This window comes from Medicago sativa, chromosome 1 (assembly GCF_051527215.1).
Source record: "Medicago sativa cultivar Bolivia chromosome 1, Bolivia_mono, whole genome shotgun sequence".
Classification (NCBI taxonomy): domain Eukaryota; kingdom Viridiplantae; phylum Streptophyta; class Magnoliopsida; order Fabales; family Fabaceae; genus Medicago; species Medicago sativa.
Window position 1 is genome coordinate 14,660,608 of NC_140749.1, and position 16,858 is coordinate 14,677,465.

Consider the following 16,858-nt stretch of genomic DNA (forward strand, 5'->3'; position numbering starts at 1 on the left):
TTTATGAAACGCCGATAGAAACCGGCATGCCCCAAGAAACTCCTTACTCCTTTAACATTAACAGGTGGGGGAAGTTTCTCTATAACCTCTATCTTAGCTTGGTCCACCTCAATTACTTTAGCACTTATTTTATGCCCCAAAACTATACCTTCAGTTACCATAAAATGACATTTTTCCCAATTCAAAACAAGGTTAGTTTCGGTGCATCTTTTAAGTACAACATTTAAATGGAACAAGCATTGATCAAAAGACTTACCAAAAACAGAAAAGTCGTCCATAAATACCTCAATGTTCTTCTCTATCATATCAGAGAAGATGGAGAGCATACACCTTTGAAAGGTCGCCGGCGCATTACACAGCCCAAAGGGCATCCTTCGATAAGCAAACACACCAAATGGACAAGTGAAGGCAGTCTTTTCCCGATCTTCCGGAGCCACTGCAATTTGATTATACCCTGAATACCCATCCAAGAAGCAATAAAAGGCTTGTCTAGCCAATCTCTCAATCATTTGATCCATGAATGGTAACGGAAAGTGGTCCTTTCTTGTTGCGGTATTCAACCTCCGGTAGTCTATACACATTCTCCAACCAGTGACGGTGCGGGTGGGTATCAATTCATTTTTTTTCATTAGCCACCACCATCATTCCTCCTTTCTTGGGCACCACGTGAACTGGACTTACCCATGAGCTATCTGAGATAAGGTAGATCATACCTGCATCTAGTAACTTCAGCATCTCTTTCTTCACCACTTCCTTCATTGTTGGGTTAAGTCTCCTTTGAGGTTGAATTACCGGTTTGTATTCAGCCTCCATGTGTATTTTGTGCATACAATAAGCTGGACTAATACCCTTCAAATCAGAAATGTTCCACCCCAAAGCTCCTTGATTGTCTCTTAACACCCTCATTAATTTTTCTTCTTCCAAAGGTGTCAAGGTATTGCTGATGATTACTGGTTTAGAGGCATCTTTGGTGAGAAAAACATACTTCAAGTGAGAAGGGAGTTCTTTTAATTCTGGATTTTTCTCTCCTTCTCCACTCAAAATAGGAGCATCCATAGAGTACTTACCCATTAATTCTTCTATTTTTACCGGTCCCAACTCTTGCTTGCTTGCTTCTAGCTGCTTGACACAATCACTCACTTCAAGATCTTCATCATCATCACAACTTGCTATAGAATTCACAATTGCACGTTCAAGAGGTTGTGTTGGTTGATGTTCACAAGAGTCATCTTCAACTATTTCTTCAACAATGTCAATCCGGTAACACTTGGGGTTTTCATCTTTGTGCTTCATGGCCTCAAATATATTAAACACTACTTGCTCCTTGTGGAATCTCAACATTAGCTCTCCTTTCTCAATATCAATCAAGGCACAACCAGTTGCAAGGAAAGGTCTTCCTAGAATGAGTGGCATTTCTTCATCTTCAGCCATATCCAAGATCACAAAATCTACCGGAAACACCAAGTCATTAACCTTGACTAGTACATCTTCAAGCACACCGAAAGGATAAGAGATTGACCGATCAGCTAAAGTAATGGTCATTCTTGTAGGTTTTGGCTCCCCACACTTAAGCTTCTTCATCATTGAAAGAGGCATCAAGTTGATACTTGCTCCCAAATCACATAAAGCTCTACTAATGTCTACCGGTCCAATGGAACAAGGGATAGTAAAAGCACCAGGATCCTTCAACTTAGGTGGCAGCTTCTTTTGAAGAATAGCACTACAATTCTTTGAAAGTGTTATGTTCTCATCATCCTTAGGCTTCCTTCTTTTGGTCAACAAGTCCTTCATGAATTTAGCATATAATGGCATTTGATCAAGAGCTTCACTGAAAGGAATATTCACCTGAAGTTGTGAGAAAAGTTGCATGAACTTTTTGAATTGACCTTCATCCTTTTCCTTCTTCTTGGATAGGTGAGGGTATGGAAGCTTCACATATGATGGAATAACTTGTGGTTTATCTCCATCTTTCAAGATTTGACTCTTCGACTTCCTCAAGATTGAATCCTCATCAATTAACTTCTCACTTTTTTCTCCCTCTATTTTTTTCTTCCTTTCATTTTCAACTACTTCATGATCAGTTTCTTTTTCAACTACACCCTCATTATTCTTTTCAACTTCACCATCTTCCTCCTCCTCAACTACTACATCATCAACCTTCTTTGGAGCTTTTGGAACTAAAGGTGTCAAAACCTTTTTGCTCCTCAATTCAATAGCATTACAAGACTCATTCTTAGGGTTGTCTTTAGTGTTACCTGAGAATCCGCCTTTGTTTTGTTCAGCCAATTGCTTAGCCAATTGCCCCAGTTGAGTTTCAAGCATCTTCCTGGAAGCTTCATTGTTCTTTCTTTCAGCCTCTTGACTTTTCTTCATCTCCTCAAAGTTGCCTTGAGTCATCTTCATAAGTTCATCATAGTTTCCTCAAGAGTTGATGGCTTTCTTTGTTGTTGTTGTGGAGGAGCAAGCATCTGAGAGTTCAAAACGTTGTTATTTGAGTAGCTTAGATTAGGATGCTTGTTGATTCCTGGAGTGTAGTATTAATTTTGCCTTTGATATCCTCCCATGTAGTTAGCTTCTTCACTAGACCCTTCTGGTACACATTCACCATTGGGATGTTCTTCACCACATAAGTCACACTTGATTGCAGGCACTTGTTGTTGCTTATGAGCCAAAGTGAACCATTGAAACTTTAGAGCCTCGATTTGTTTGTTCATAGCTGCTTGGTTAGCAAGGATAGCAGTTTGTTCACTCACCCCAAACACTCCTCTTTCCTTCTTCTTAGCTTCAGCACGATACTCATTTCCAGCCATGTTTTCTATTAAAGCTTGGACTTCATGATCAGTTTTGCTCTTGAGACTACCTCCCGCAGAAGCATCTAAAAACATCCTAGTGTTTGGTGTTACCCCCTCCGTGAAGATTTGGAGGTATTGTTTTTCGGTGAACTCATGATTAGGGCATCTCTTAAGAAGCAAATTGAATCGCTCCCAAGCATCATACAACGACTCATTCTCCCCTTGCTTGAAGTTAGAAATCTCCATCTTCTTTTCCCAATATTTAGACATAGGGAAATATTTCTCCAAGAACTTCAGCTCTAACTCTTCCCATGTTTGGACAGTCCCGTTTGGTATTGTTAGCAACCAATCTTTTGCTCTTCCCGTCAAGGTGAAAGGAAATAGCCTTAATTTCTTTTGTGCTTCAGTCACGGTGGCTGGTTGCACACAAAACTCGCAAGTTTCAGCAAAGCGGCTCAAGTGTTCATGTGGACTCATAGCTTCAATCCCATCGAATTGTTTGTCCCTCAAACCGTTGAGAACAGTTGTCTTGATGTCAAAAGCAACTGGGTTAGCTGGTTGAAAAGTGTGGGTCAGTTGACCGCGATGAGGTGCTAACCCGTAGTCTCCTAGCTTCGGTCTCGGTGGTACAACTCCTTCCATAGTTGCAGATTTAGGAGAAGATATCGTTTTAGATTCAGTTGAGAGTGGCTCCGGTATTTGTTCTCGAACACCCGGTGGAACGGAATGAGCTAACCTTTGCAATCGGACAGCCTTCCGGAGTGCTCTAGCATTTCTTTCAATTTCTGGATTGAATTCGAGATCGTCGGCGCTCACTTTACCTCGCATAAACAGCAAAAATACCTTAGTAGCACTGCACAATGCAAAGTAATCAATGAATACTAAAACAGAAAAATAAAAATTAAAAACAGAAAATTAAATTGCAGAAATCCTAAATTATAACGTAATTGCCTTGTTGAAATAAATCAACAGTCCTCGGCAACCGCGCCAAAAACTTGATAGACGTTTGGCAAGTGCACCAAATACTATCGAAGTAGTAAAATTATCGATCCCACGAGGACTGTTTTTAACTTCAATAATTCAATCGCGTTATAAAAATAGGATGTATAAAAGTTAATTTTGGTTTGCCACTAGGCAGTAGATTTGGTTTGATTTTATGAAATCAAATAAGAGAATTAGATTTGATTAAGAAAATATGGAGAGAGATGAGATCAGGTCGTCGAATCCTCTATGTTACCCCTAATTGGTTACTGCACCTATTGTTACTAATGATTTTCTAGTTTCACGATGATTAACAAATTAGCCCTAATCAATCCCTTGAGTTAGGACCCTCTTCTTAAACTACAACCCCTAATTCCTTAGGTGGTCTAATAATCTTTGAAGGTTTTATGAACGTTAACCTAATATCACTAACAAACGATTATCCATTCCTAGACTAACCATGTTTATTAGAACAATTCAATTAGGTCTAAGTCGAAAGCTATGGTCAGTAGTCATTCGTTCTCACAAAATCATGTTTATATTTGATCAGGATATAAAAAGCATTAAGAACAATTGAATTGAATAAAGACTAGAAATTCATTAATAACTAATAGAGTTTCACAGCAACATATGATCAATTAGGGTTACATAGATTCATCTCTGACCTAATCTCTAAGAGATTTAGCTACTCATAATTGAGTTTACAAATAGCATAATCAATGAAAGAATTAAAACATACATAAACTGGGTTAGAGATGATGAAATCCTCTCCGCTGCAGCCTTCTGGGTGTGAAAATCGCATTTTAGCTCTCCAAAATCGTAATCCCCTTTGTTTGAGACTGACTTCAGCTTAAATAGGCAAGTTCTGATCGCCCAAAATCGTACCGCGATTAGAGAAATCGTACCACGATTGCATCTTTAAACCCTAATTTACTTCAAAGCCCTTCTTGAAATCGTATCACGATTGGCTGGATCGTATTGCGATCCAGCTCCTTCAAAAACATGCTCTCTGCCTTCAAGAAATCGCATTGCGATTGGAAAATCGCAGTACGATTGGCTGGTTCCAGATCTTCCAAATTTGTTGCTTTTAACTACTCCTGGACACTTAATGTTGCTTAGAACTCTATCAAAAAGTCAAAATAAGTCCTAAAAATTACGTAATGACAGCATGTCATCAACAGTCCTCAAAATTAAATTAGGAGAGTTACACCCTAGTTTTAGATCAGATAAAACCATCAAAGATTAATAGTTTTTTACCCCATATATCATAGGTCATTTCCAGTTTTCTCCTAGTAAATTTTTTTGCTTGGATTTTGTCCTTATAAAATATTTTTTTTATTCCAAAATACCCTCATAGACTATCTGAACGCACGTGTTCATCATCAACTTACGTGATACACTGTGAAGCCCGGATACGAGATACGATACGGATACGATACTGCACCGATACGTCGATACGAGAAAATTTTAAAAATCAAGATACGATACGGCTGTGATACATTAATAAAAAAAATTATATAATTAAATGCACAATATAATTATAACCATTTTTTTAATATACAAATATATTAACAAACAAAAGAAACCAATCATAGGCTCGTAGCACATCAACATAAATATAAATAATATTGACGATTAAGAGAGTGATGATTAGTCAATTATATACATAATATATCCCAAAAAGAGCACCATAAGTGCTATGCTATATCCAAAAGGAACATTGATAGTGCTATACTATATCAATCCAAAAAAGAAGTATTATACTCAAGAGTTAAGTTATTTTAGTTAACATTAATTGGGTAGTATTGGGGCAGGTATTGGTGCTGGATAATTATCGGATACTTTCCTGATAAGTATCGGGAAGTATCGGATAATTATTTTTAAAAAAAATAAAATTTAATCTTTGGATACTCTTCTGATAAGTATCGGGAAGTATCGGACAAGTATCGGTGCAGGATACGCAGGGGATACGATACGTCATCCATTTTGAAGTATCGGGGCTTCACTGGTGATACATAATAGAAAAGGGACCCACACATTAGTGTTCGTCAGAACCCACGAGTTTTGCTTTGCTTCATGTTTATTTTTCTTAATTTATTGTCGATTTTTTGAAAGGCATAAACACAAATAGTAAATTAGCTGAGTTCGACTTTGATTCACAATATTAATTTCTCCCTTTGAGGATGATGCCAATCTATGCACTACTACTGCTACTGCTGCTGCTTATAAGCTTTGTACATGGTCAGTATAATAATAATAGCCCGTCCATTCGTATGTCCCTTCCGTCTATCTTGTTCACGTAACAAGAAACAATACCTTGAGTTTCCCTCACACTTAGTCTATCTTGCTCAAAAAAATTCCTTTTCTGATACATAGATTGCGAATTCGGACACTTAGTCCTATCTGACACACAAAACTGTCTTTTTAGGAAACAATCTTTCATTATTTTATCCTTTTTAACTTGATTTTTCCCACAACTACAACATTATTTTCTTTGATTACTCTTCAGTTGGTAAAAAATCTTTAAAATTTGTGGAATCTTTGTCTTTAGACTGTTTTGGTTTTGTTCCCCCTTCAGTTTGCATTGTTCTTTGCGCGCCGTTTAAAAAATAAACCTCTCAAGCCTACTTCTCCTACAAAGTTTATCTTCAATTCTTTGATCATGCGATTACTAAGTAGTCTCAACAAATTCAAAGAAAAACTTGCGGCAAAAGATCCTACCGAACACTATCTTACATAAAACACATATCCATTAACACCTTATTTTCCCGGCCAGCAACACCAAAGTCAGTTTACTCAACATACCAAATCTCAAACTACACCAATTCACCCGTGTTTTCAGTTAAGCATCACTTTTAATTAGCTAAAACATTCCGGGATCACTTTGGGAAAATATCTCTTGCTATGAATAACATTACTCAAAGTATTTGTTTGAAGAGAAATGCTTTTTAACATGCGACGACACCACACGACTTAATCCCAGCCGTTGGTTTTTACACTCACAATCCGTGTTTTCCGCTATGACTAGAGTTTGTATTGCATACAGCTTTTTATTGGCCCAACTTGTGGTTTATGTGTTTTCAACGAATTATTGGTCGTGCGAATTAGCACAACTCTTAACTATGATTGGTCGTATAAATAAATTTATGTTTGCATCCATTTTTATTCATTACTACAAGAAAAAATTGCCTTGAGACTGATAATTCTATCGCTAAAGGAAACATTGTTAGCTTCATGGGTTGCATGGATAACTTAAAGGAAAAAAATGGTGTAAATAGTGTACATATGATTGCTACTGCAACTACATTTCTGTTTATTGTTTTGTATCACTTGGAAAAAAATGGTTTGTGTTCATTATTGGAAGTGACAACATATTAAGAAATAACACATATATGCAAAAACCAAATCACAAGTATTTTATAGTAAAGGATCTTCTACGGTTTCCTCAATAAAACTAATTGACCCGGTGTCATCATCATCCGATAAAGATTCATTAGAGCTAACTCCATTATCTTGAATAATTTCAGTTGGATATGGAGAAGGCTTTGGTGGAATTTCAATGTCTTCAATATCTCCTTCAAGCATTTCTATTACTCTGTGCATTGAAGGACGATCACTAGGATTCAATTGTATACACCATAGAGCAATTATGAACATCTTCTTCACACTTCTCTTTTCCTCATCGGTAGCTTCTCCGGATATATATATCTCCTTTTCTTCAATCAATTCATTGTAAATCCAGTAGGGAAAGAAAATTTGGCTTGAATCATCTGCATTTGAGTTCAAATTTCTTCTCCTGTTTGCTATTTCCATTAAGAGCATTCCAAAGCTATACACATCGGCCTTATAGGAAACTTTACCAATATTTTTGTAGAACAATTCTGGTGCCATGTAACCAATTGTTCCTCTTGCAGCAGTCAAAGTTACAATACTATTTTCAATAGGATAAAGTTTTGCAAGACCAAAGTCTGAAACTTTGGCGATGAAGTCCTCGTCAAGAAGTATGTTATGTGGCTTGATGTCAAAATGTAAAATTTGCATGTCACAACCTTGATGCAAATAAGCAATTCCACGTGCAACTCCAAGAGATATCTCGTACATTTGCTTATAAGTTAAGGAAATATGGTCTTCACTAGAGGAAATATATCTATCAAGAGAGCCATTGGGCATGAAATCATAAACAAGAGCACGTTTTGATTCCTCAACACAAAATCCAACAAGTCGCACCACATTGGTGTGATGTATTTTTCCTATAGTAGCAACTTACTTCACTAATGAAATCTTGTCCATTTTCATTACCCTTATGATTTCCCAACATCTTTATGGCTACCAAAGGCCCACTACGAAGCTTTCCTTTATAAACCTTACCAAACCCTCCTTCACCCAACTTTTCCTTAAAGCCTCTTGTCATCTGCTTTATCTCTTTGTGTGAATACCTAATTGGCATGAGGGAATTCCCTTGAAGAAAATCTTCGATGTTTTCATACATTGATGTATGCCTTGATCGATATGTATGTATGAGTTTTCCAAAGAGAGCCATGAGACCCAACATAAATCTAATCATAATGTATGATGCCAAAATATATCTTCCAATTATTCTTCCTATTTCAATACCAAATTTAGATTCAGTAACACCCTGAGCTTCATTGTGTATTCGCACACCTATTGCATGTGTTAGTCCTGAAAAATATTATATATAATATATGAATGCAATAAATTAACATTATTAAACAATAGAATGATATAATATTCAAATAACTATGTGAAAATGACTTAACCAAAAAAAATTGTGATTATAAAAAATTACCTCTGGCAATTCCGTACATAATACCTGCGAGAAATTTTTAACGAAGTCAATTAACTCACAAAGAGTAAGTAGGTAGTATTCATTACTTATTTAGGTGTTTTTTGAATGGAATTTTTTTATAGAAACATAATACAATGGATACTCAAACTCAAAATCAAGCTCAATACTAAAGAAGACATAATCCAAAAGAAAAGCACAGTTACGAAAGACAATATTACTACACCAATTTGGCAAAACAATCCAACCAACACATGAGACAAAAGGTAAACAAGTGAAGCCTAATAAAAATAAAAAGAAAGAAACTTATCCAAGCCACACAGTCTTATAACGGGACATAACTTCTAAACCATAGAAAGCCTATCAGCACAAACATAAGAATGGTTTCACTACCCTGAATATTCCGATGACTTATAAAAAACCATTTCCAAGAGTTGAATCTTACTTGGTTTACAAGTTGCTCAATAGAGGTTGTCTTAAAATAAAATTGTTTCACTACTTTCAAATGACCACACCATTGAATGTCATGTGAGTGCTTTTCAAAATAATGAAATCATTTTCAATTTATTGGAAGACCCAAGACCAACTATATGATGCTAATCACAAGGAAAACAGTCAGAACACAAAGCTCTCTGTGACTGGGTGCTAGGCACTCCTGACAGCTTTGTTTCAGGTGTTAGACACTCGTAGTGGTGGGTGTCAAATGCAATTTTGGGCTGCCAAAAACCTCTCTTCAATCGTTTTTCTCATGTTTTTTTTGGTTCTAATGATCGTAACTCTTCATAGATTAGATTGAAATGCATTGTTTCATTGTTATGACATAACTGTAAGTGAACCAATATATTTCTTAAATAAAAAATTATGATTTCAAATGAATGCAACTCTTGGTGAAAGGTTGCTTTTTCATATTTGAAGTGGTATGTCATGTGTTAAAAATACATGGTTTGTAACCATCAGAATTCAGAAACTACACAAATTTGGCCAGTTACATGGCCTTATTCTCTCCCATTTTCTTACTCTAAATCATTCATCTATTCTAATGCATGAGTGAAGTGGAGGAAACACTTTTCTGTAAACTACTATCAAAAGATACACTCCGTGTGCTTGTGCAAATCACATTAAGAAATCGGAAGTATCCTGAAGAGGATTCGCTGTTCATACAATTTGCATCCATTATATACTTATTGGTGGGGGCGAATCAAACCTAATGATTAGTGTGAAAACACACGCTTTGGTGATCAACGTGCATCCTTTATTGTTTTCATCATTGTTTTAAGTGTTGCGGATTTTCCCCAAAACCAATTTTCTAACATGTCAAACCATTATATCTCTTGCTTATAGCTACAACCAATAAAAACACGACACATCATTTTTTTCTTTTAAAATAATTTGGAAATGATTTAAAAAATTGAAACCAACTGATCCTTCTCTCTCGACCAATATTTCCAGTTAGTATTCACAACTACCACCACCACCCCTCATAGTGGATATTTCCTTGGTTTGGCTTGCTCATATATCTTTCTAAGTCTTATATTTAAATAATTTTTGTCTTGAAATTTCATGTAAAATTTTATATTTCAATTGCATCTTATCCGCTCCGCAAAAAATGACCATTCTTTCTCTTATATCAAACTCATCTGCAAGTTTTTTCAAAATAAATATTTTTATTTATTTTTAATTAAAATAAATAAATTTTTTATTTATTTTTAAATTTAAGAAAACAAAAGTAATTTAAAAATAAAAAAAACAAAAAATTACACGCATGGCATCCACATGTGTGTTGACTGGGTCAAAATTGGCCTGGGGCCAAAACTACAAAATGGGCTAAACATAGGGGGCTCGAAAATAGTTATTTTTATTAGGGGGCCAAAATCACAACATTTGGATACTTAGGGGGCCAAAACTGTAATTAAGCCAATTTAATTTAGCTCTATTAAAAAAAGGTGTTAGAGGCTGATAAGTGCCAAATTTAGGTTATTTTCAATAGCACTTTTAACTTGTTTTATAAGTTATCTAATCAAACATCCTTCAATTTAATGTCAATATACATACTATTATAATTATAGGCTAGAATGCTACTATGATATTTTTCTTATTACTTTTTGTAGGTTCTTGACAAGATTACAAGCTAGCAAAAAATTTGGACACAAGTACATTTGCTGGGCGAACTAAAAGCGAAGTGAAAGCGAGCAATTTCATATAGTTAAAGGGAGAAAAACTATAGCATCTTCGTTGGATAGCTCGATTTTTTTTTTTTATTTTGCCAACAAGGAGATTAATGTTGATTTCATTATTGATCAACTTAAAATTCATGTTTGGTGGTGGCTCCCTTTCAAGATGAACAATGCGGCTAAGCGGGGCGGATGTGCCGATGGATGGAGGCGGCTGCATCTAAGAGTTTAGTTCCATGAGACTGAATAACATGGCCTCTCAAAGTGAAGGAGAAAGAATTTGTATATTATTAGTTTTATTGGTTATAACAATAGTCGGAGGGAAACCAACTGATTCGACTCAAGTGTACAATGAATTTAAGCTAAAATTGAATCGTTAAAGGGAACACAAATTTGAATCATGCATGAAATAATTTTTGATCAAACTCTAAAGTTCCATAATTCTCTTACCTTTAAAACCAAGTGGTTAACATAAAAAAGTAGTGACATAAGGGAGTAGTGTAAGAGAGTAGTGTGTATAATTTTGTGTGCTAAAACTTTTATTTGAAACAAAGTGTGTGGAATTAAAGAAGTTAGAGGACAAATTTTTCCTTACCTTCGAAAAACATTCGCAGCTTCGATGGAGGTCCTAAAATTAAAATAAAGAAGTTAGCCAACATTACTCTCAAAAGTGGGGTGTCTGATATATATATATATATATATATATATATATATATATATATATTGGTAAAATGGTCTTGCATTATGCATAAGTGTTTTTACCAATAGATCAACAAGTCATATCATATCTCATTTAATTTAAAGGTGAAATTTATTGACATATACACTCCTTCAATGTTTCGTTTTATCTCACTCTTTTCTTTTTGCTTTTCATCACTAATCAATCACATCACTCTATTTGTACTTTTCTCTCAAAATGTATGCACTCATTTGAGTTGTCCATCAAACATTTATATATAAAAAAATTCTAGCAACACTCACTTTTGAACACTCACTCTTTTATTGGATGAAATCAATGTTTGTCCCACCACTTTGCGTTGGTTCTATTTTCAAAATGTAGACTCACAATGATTTAAACCAATAAAAGAGTAAGTATTAAATATATTATTCAAAAGAGAGTGTTGCTAAGACTACTCTTGTATATAAAATAAACAAGTAACTTGTGCCAATTTTTATCTTATATGATAAAATAGGGATCAAGAAGTCGATAAAAATGTAAACCTGTTCTTACCAGAATTGACATGAAATCCCAATGTTGTTATACATGGATATGAGTTGCATTCAAGACTCCAAGTGGTTTCTTTCAAATAGCAAGATGGTTTTCCACAATATTCTTCACAAGCACTACTCAACCAAGAAACTTCAAATCCACCCACCAACATCCAATGAATGTCACTGTAATCAAACATTTGGTTCGGAACATCCCAATCCCGAGAGCTGTAATTTAAACGGAAAAAAGATATTGGCGTAACAAGCTCCACATGACAGTCATCATCTTTATAGTTTCTAACCTTCAAATCCCCAGCAATGGCATAAACATGGCCACGTTGAGAATTCGACTTGTTCATGCAAGAATGTGCATCCGCGTACACTGGATCTTGCAGTACAGGATTGCTACAATTCATGTAAATTACGTGCTGGAACATTGGGAATGCATCATAAGTATTACCATAAGTATCATATATAGTACTATCAATTATTCTGCTCTGGTAGGTTTGATATGGATCAGCAGCGTGGTAGCTATAATTGTAAGAGCTGCTGAAATTAAAAGTGTATAAGTAATACCGAGGAATGCTTGAACAATCACCCTCTTCAATTCCGGGATCAACTAACCGAATTGTGTAGTTATTGTAGTTGATTGACTTCACATAGTATTTACCCGACAACAAAGTTAAGGTTGTGATGTTGTTTTCGCAGGATAACTCGTACCTCGGATCACCACAGGTAGTTGGATCATCCTTAAGTCGAAAAGGATGTTGTATGTTTGTGATTTTGCCACATGAAGAAGGTCGACATAAGTTTTGGTTATTACTATTAGTACTTGCATCACATGTTTGATGATGATGCAGTAGTAGCACTACTGCTATAATTTGGAGTAAGTATAAGAATGATTTTTCTCTGCACATGATTGATGCTGGAAATTGGCTTTAACTTTAGAGCTACGGGATTATAATCTGAAAGGGAAAATGTGTATGAAATGGAACATTTATGTATCTAAGACTAAAAATGTTTTTCTCAGATGTCAAAAGTCTTTTAGCCATCGTTCTTGACTTTCATTGATACATTATATTTCTCACACTCTATTTTTATTGGATATTATTCAAACATGACTTAGGTATTACAGTTTGTGGAAGAGAGTGGTCTTGCTGTCATGATTAATTGAGATTCAACTATTATGCTTTGGTCAATCCAAAAAACTTTTCAACTTTTTATATCTATACTAGTCCTTCCGTGTTCAAATAAGTGACGTGATTGACTTATTTAAAACCTTGGTCTTTCTTCTTCTTATTTACCAAAGATGGGTGGTCCCAAAATCACCACTCCCAATTGTTTTCCTTCTTTTTTTAGTTAAATAAGTGATTTTCACATATTTTTCAGTTTTGTTTCGTTTGTTTTTGTGATTTTGCCAACTTTTCATAAATTTGTTTGTTTTAATTTTCCGTCTTGGTGCAATGTATTTTTAATTTCTCCCCTTAGTGCGGTGTTTATTTGATTCAAATTAAAAGATTAACTTTGAATAAATACAGATTCAATCAATGACGTCATTTGTGTTTGTTACATTTTTATTTTAATATTTAAAATTATTCTATCTATTTGTTACATGTGTTATTTGTATTGAAAATTGAAGGTATTTTTGGAAGGAAAAATCAAACCCAAAAGTGCTGAAAGAATTAGTTTTCTTTATATATAGTATATAAGAATTAATATAAATAAATAAATAAATAAATGTATTGTATAGAGGGTTAGACCGTGGGTAATTATTGACGATAAAAAGCCGTCTATAATTATTGATGGCTAAGCCGTGGGTAGCAATTTCAAAAATTTCACATTGAGCTTTTAACCATATAGACGGTTTAGCCGTGGGTAATTGTTGGTGGGTAATAACATGTTTTCTTGTAGTGGACTTTGACGTCGTCAAAGTTGGAGATCCGAATACATGAATATTCCGAAAACCTGAGTATAGTCATATTTGTAAGCAAATGTACTTTGCCGTTTTATGCTATTAGCATGAATGATGTTAGTTTGTTTGCATATTCATCATTTTTATTTTTAGCGACTTTGAATTTATATTATATCGATGCAATCTATCAATTTGAATAAAAAAATTGTTTATTTTTGCAAAAAAAATGTTAGTGAAATAAAATTCGTAGAAGGTTGGTCCGTGAGTGTTCATTTTTTCCGGTAGTATACAATAAAGGGGTTGAGTGGTTCTATTTTGAATTTTCTTCGGTCTCCTTATGTTTTTTCCTTTAGGCTTTGTTTGCGAGTTTGGAGGGGAGGGGAAGGGAAGGCTTCTAGGGGTGGAAAATATGACGAAAAATGGAGAAATCTTTCAAAAAAAATTAAAATAGTAGGTTTTTAGATAATGATAAATTAATGCATATGATTACTATATTCTTAATTTTAAAAATAATATAACAACATAGATTAAATTTGAAGAATTCATGTAAACCCTCCAAAACCCTCATCCAATACAATTTTTTAGTTCCCCCAAATGAGGAGGGTTTAGTATTATGAAGAAAAGTTAACCCCCCAAAACCCTCCCCTCCCATTTTCCTCTATTTCATCCACTTGCTCATTCCTTTTTTCCCAAACCTTCCCCTCCCTTCCCCTCCCTTCCCCTCCAAACTCGCAAACAAAGCCTTAGACGATACCTAGAACATTTCTTAATCTATATTTTCTTGCAGCATTTTTTTCAACTTTAAATGCAGATACTTTTCTTTGCAGAGAGCTGGCAATGCTATATACGAAATTATACAAGATTGAATATAATTGTGATTCCCTTCAACATGTCACTCACAATATTAGCATTGCTACTGCTGTTATCAATAAACCTTGTAAATGGTCAGAACAATAATAACTCGTCCGTTGAATGCCCCTTTCGTTTATCTTGTTCACGTTACAAGAATCAATACCTTGAGTTTCCCTCAAAACGTGTTATCAAAAACATTCCTTATCAATGACATAGATTGCAAATTGAAAAACTTAGTCCTATCTGACCCACAAAACTGTCTTTCTCGTCTCTTTTTAACAAACAATTTTTCATTATTTCATCCTTTTCGATCAGATGTTTCCTACAACAACATTACCTTCTTTAATTGCTCTTCAGTTCGAGAACACCATCTGAAAAGCTGGGACCAACAAAACGACGGTGTACAAGACATGTTGTCTTGTCCGATTTATGCTACTGATTCTACCGATAGTGTCGTCGAATTGGACTTATTAAGCTGCACAAGAATGTTTGATAAAGTTTTGCCAGTGTCAGCACGTTTTGATATAATGTATAACACTGTTAGCTTGAGTTGGTCAGAAACAACCTTTCCAAGTCAATGTTTAGAATATGATCAGCTACACAACAAATCAAAGAAGAACCTCACATCCATTATTTTAGTAACAACAGGTGAATAGAATATATTATATATACCTTCAGTACTATTTCTATTCCATAAATTATTATTTCTGTTTTTTCCTTTCATTAAGTGTTGAATTTGCAGGAGCAATTGTTGGTTCAACTATGCTGGTTATTTTGATTGGTGTTTTCATTTGAGTTTATGTCCATTTTAGGACGAAAGGGGAAGATCAAACGAGACTTGAAAACTTTTTGAAGGATTACGAAGCGTCAAAGCCAACAAGATTTTCTTATGCAGATATCAAGAGAATTACAGATCAATTCAAAGAAAAGCTAGGTGAAGGAGCTCATGGAGCTGTCTATAAAGGTAAATTATCAAGTCAAATTCTTGTTTCCGTGAAGATGATTAGTAATACTGAGGGAGATGGGAGAGAGTTCATAAATGAAGTGGGAACTATGGGAAAAATTCATCATGTTAACGTTGTCCGGTTGCTTGGCTTTTGTGCCGATGGATTTTATCGTGCATTGGTTTATGACTTTTTCGCGAATGGTTCGTTGCAAAGTTTTATTTCTTCACCCGACAACAAGGATGTTTTCCTTGGTTGGGACTTATTGCAACAAATTGCTCTAGGCATTGCCCATGGGATTGAGTATCTTCACCAAGGCTGTGATCATAGAATTCTTCACTTTGATATCAATCCCCACAATGTCTTGTTAGATGAAAATTTCATTCCAAAAATATCGGACTTCGGTTTGGCGAAGCTGTGCTCCAAAAATCAAAGCACTGTATCGATGACTGCAGCTAGGGGAACATTAGGATACATGGCACCTGAAGTTTTTTCTCGAAACTTTGGGAACGTATCTTATAAGTCGGATATATACGGCTACGGTATGTTGTTGCTGGAGATGGTTGGAAGAAGAAAGAATACTAAAACAACTATTCGTGAAGAAAATTTTCAAGTTTTGTATCCAGATTGGATCCATGGTTTACTTGAAGGTGGAGACGTATATATCCCAATTGATGAAGAGGGAGATTTTAGAATTGCAAAAAAACTAGCAATTGTCGGACTTTGGTGCATTCAGTGGCACTCCGTGCATCGGCCTTCCATGAAATCTGTTGTTCAGATGCTACAAGGAGATGGAGACAAATTAAAAGTTCCCACAAATCCTTTCAATGCTTCATCATCAAGTAATAGAACTGTAAATACTGTTCCAGGATGTTTGAATGTAGAACTAGATGTCATTCAAGAATTAGACTACGTTATAGAAGTAATATGGCAACTTTTTTTTTTTTTTGATCAAGCAAAGAAATTCTATAAAAGACCTGGAGAGGGCCAGAACCCTTAACAACAAAAAAACTTACATCAAAACAAAAAGAAGGGGCAAAATATTACATCACAGGATCTATAATAAGGAAGGCTTGTGCAAATCCTCAATGAGTTAAACTAACAAAGCAACGGCCATCAGAACAACAGGGAAATGGCAGAAACTTATCTAAACACCCAGGGTCACAAAGATGCTTTGATCACCTAAAAAGATA

General features: G+C 35.1%; 1 protein-coding gene and 1 pseudogene across 6 annotated transcripts; one reads left to right on the forward strand and one right to left on the reverse strand.

Moving 5' to 3' along the window:
* Positions 1 to 7,062: 7,062 nt before the first annotated feature.
* LOC146952958 (rust resistance kinase Lr10-like) lies at positions 7,063 to 12,963 on the reverse strand. Of its 5 annotated transcripts, none has more exons than XM_085707236.1 (4): positions 11,980 to 12,963; positions 11,344 to 11,376; positions 8,581 to 8,604; positions 7,063 to 8,453 (listed from the first exon to the last, which is right to left on the reverse strand). In XM_085707236.1, the coding sequence occupies exons 1-4, from the start codon at positions 12,872 to 12,874 to the stop codon at positions 7,975 to 7,977; spliced, it is 1,431 nt and encodes a 476-aa protein (XP_085563362.1). In that variant the 5' UTR covers positions 12,875 to 12,963; the 3' UTR covers positions 7,063 to 7,974. The 5 variants fall into 5 exon arrangements, with proteins under 5 accessions (XP_085563362.1, XP_085563373.1, XP_085563357.1 ...); XM_085707247.1 differs by having other exon boundaries at positions 11,970 to 12,947; XM_085707231.1 differs by having other exon boundaries at positions 11,980 to 12,943.
* A 1,703-nt stretch (positions 12,964 to 14,666) lies between these two features.
* Positions 14,667 to 16,688, forward strand: LOC146952959 (rust resistance kinase Lr10 pseudogene; annotated as a pseudogene). The gene is made up of 2 exons (XR_015007969.1): positions 14,667 to 15,369; positions 15,464 to 16,688. The product of XR_015007969.1 is annotated as a rust resistance kinase Lr10 pseudogene (transcript).
* Positions 16,689 to 16,858: the final 170 nt, after the last annotated feature.

Excerpts from the sequence above, each read along its gene's own strand:
- LOC146952958 (XM_085707236.1), bottom strand. The coding sequence starts at position 12,874 with ATGTGCAGAGAAAAATCATTCTTATACTTACTCCAAATTATAGCAGTA. Across the intron at positions 11,377-11,979 it reads GGGATTTCATGTCAATTCTG|GACCTCCATCGAAGCTGCGA; the intron begins GTAAGAACAGGT and ends TTTTAATTTTAG. Across the intron at positions 8,605-11,343 it reads GCTGCGAATGTTTTTCGAAG|GTATTATGTACGGAATTGCC; the intron begins GTAAGGAAAAAT and ends AATTTCTCGCAG.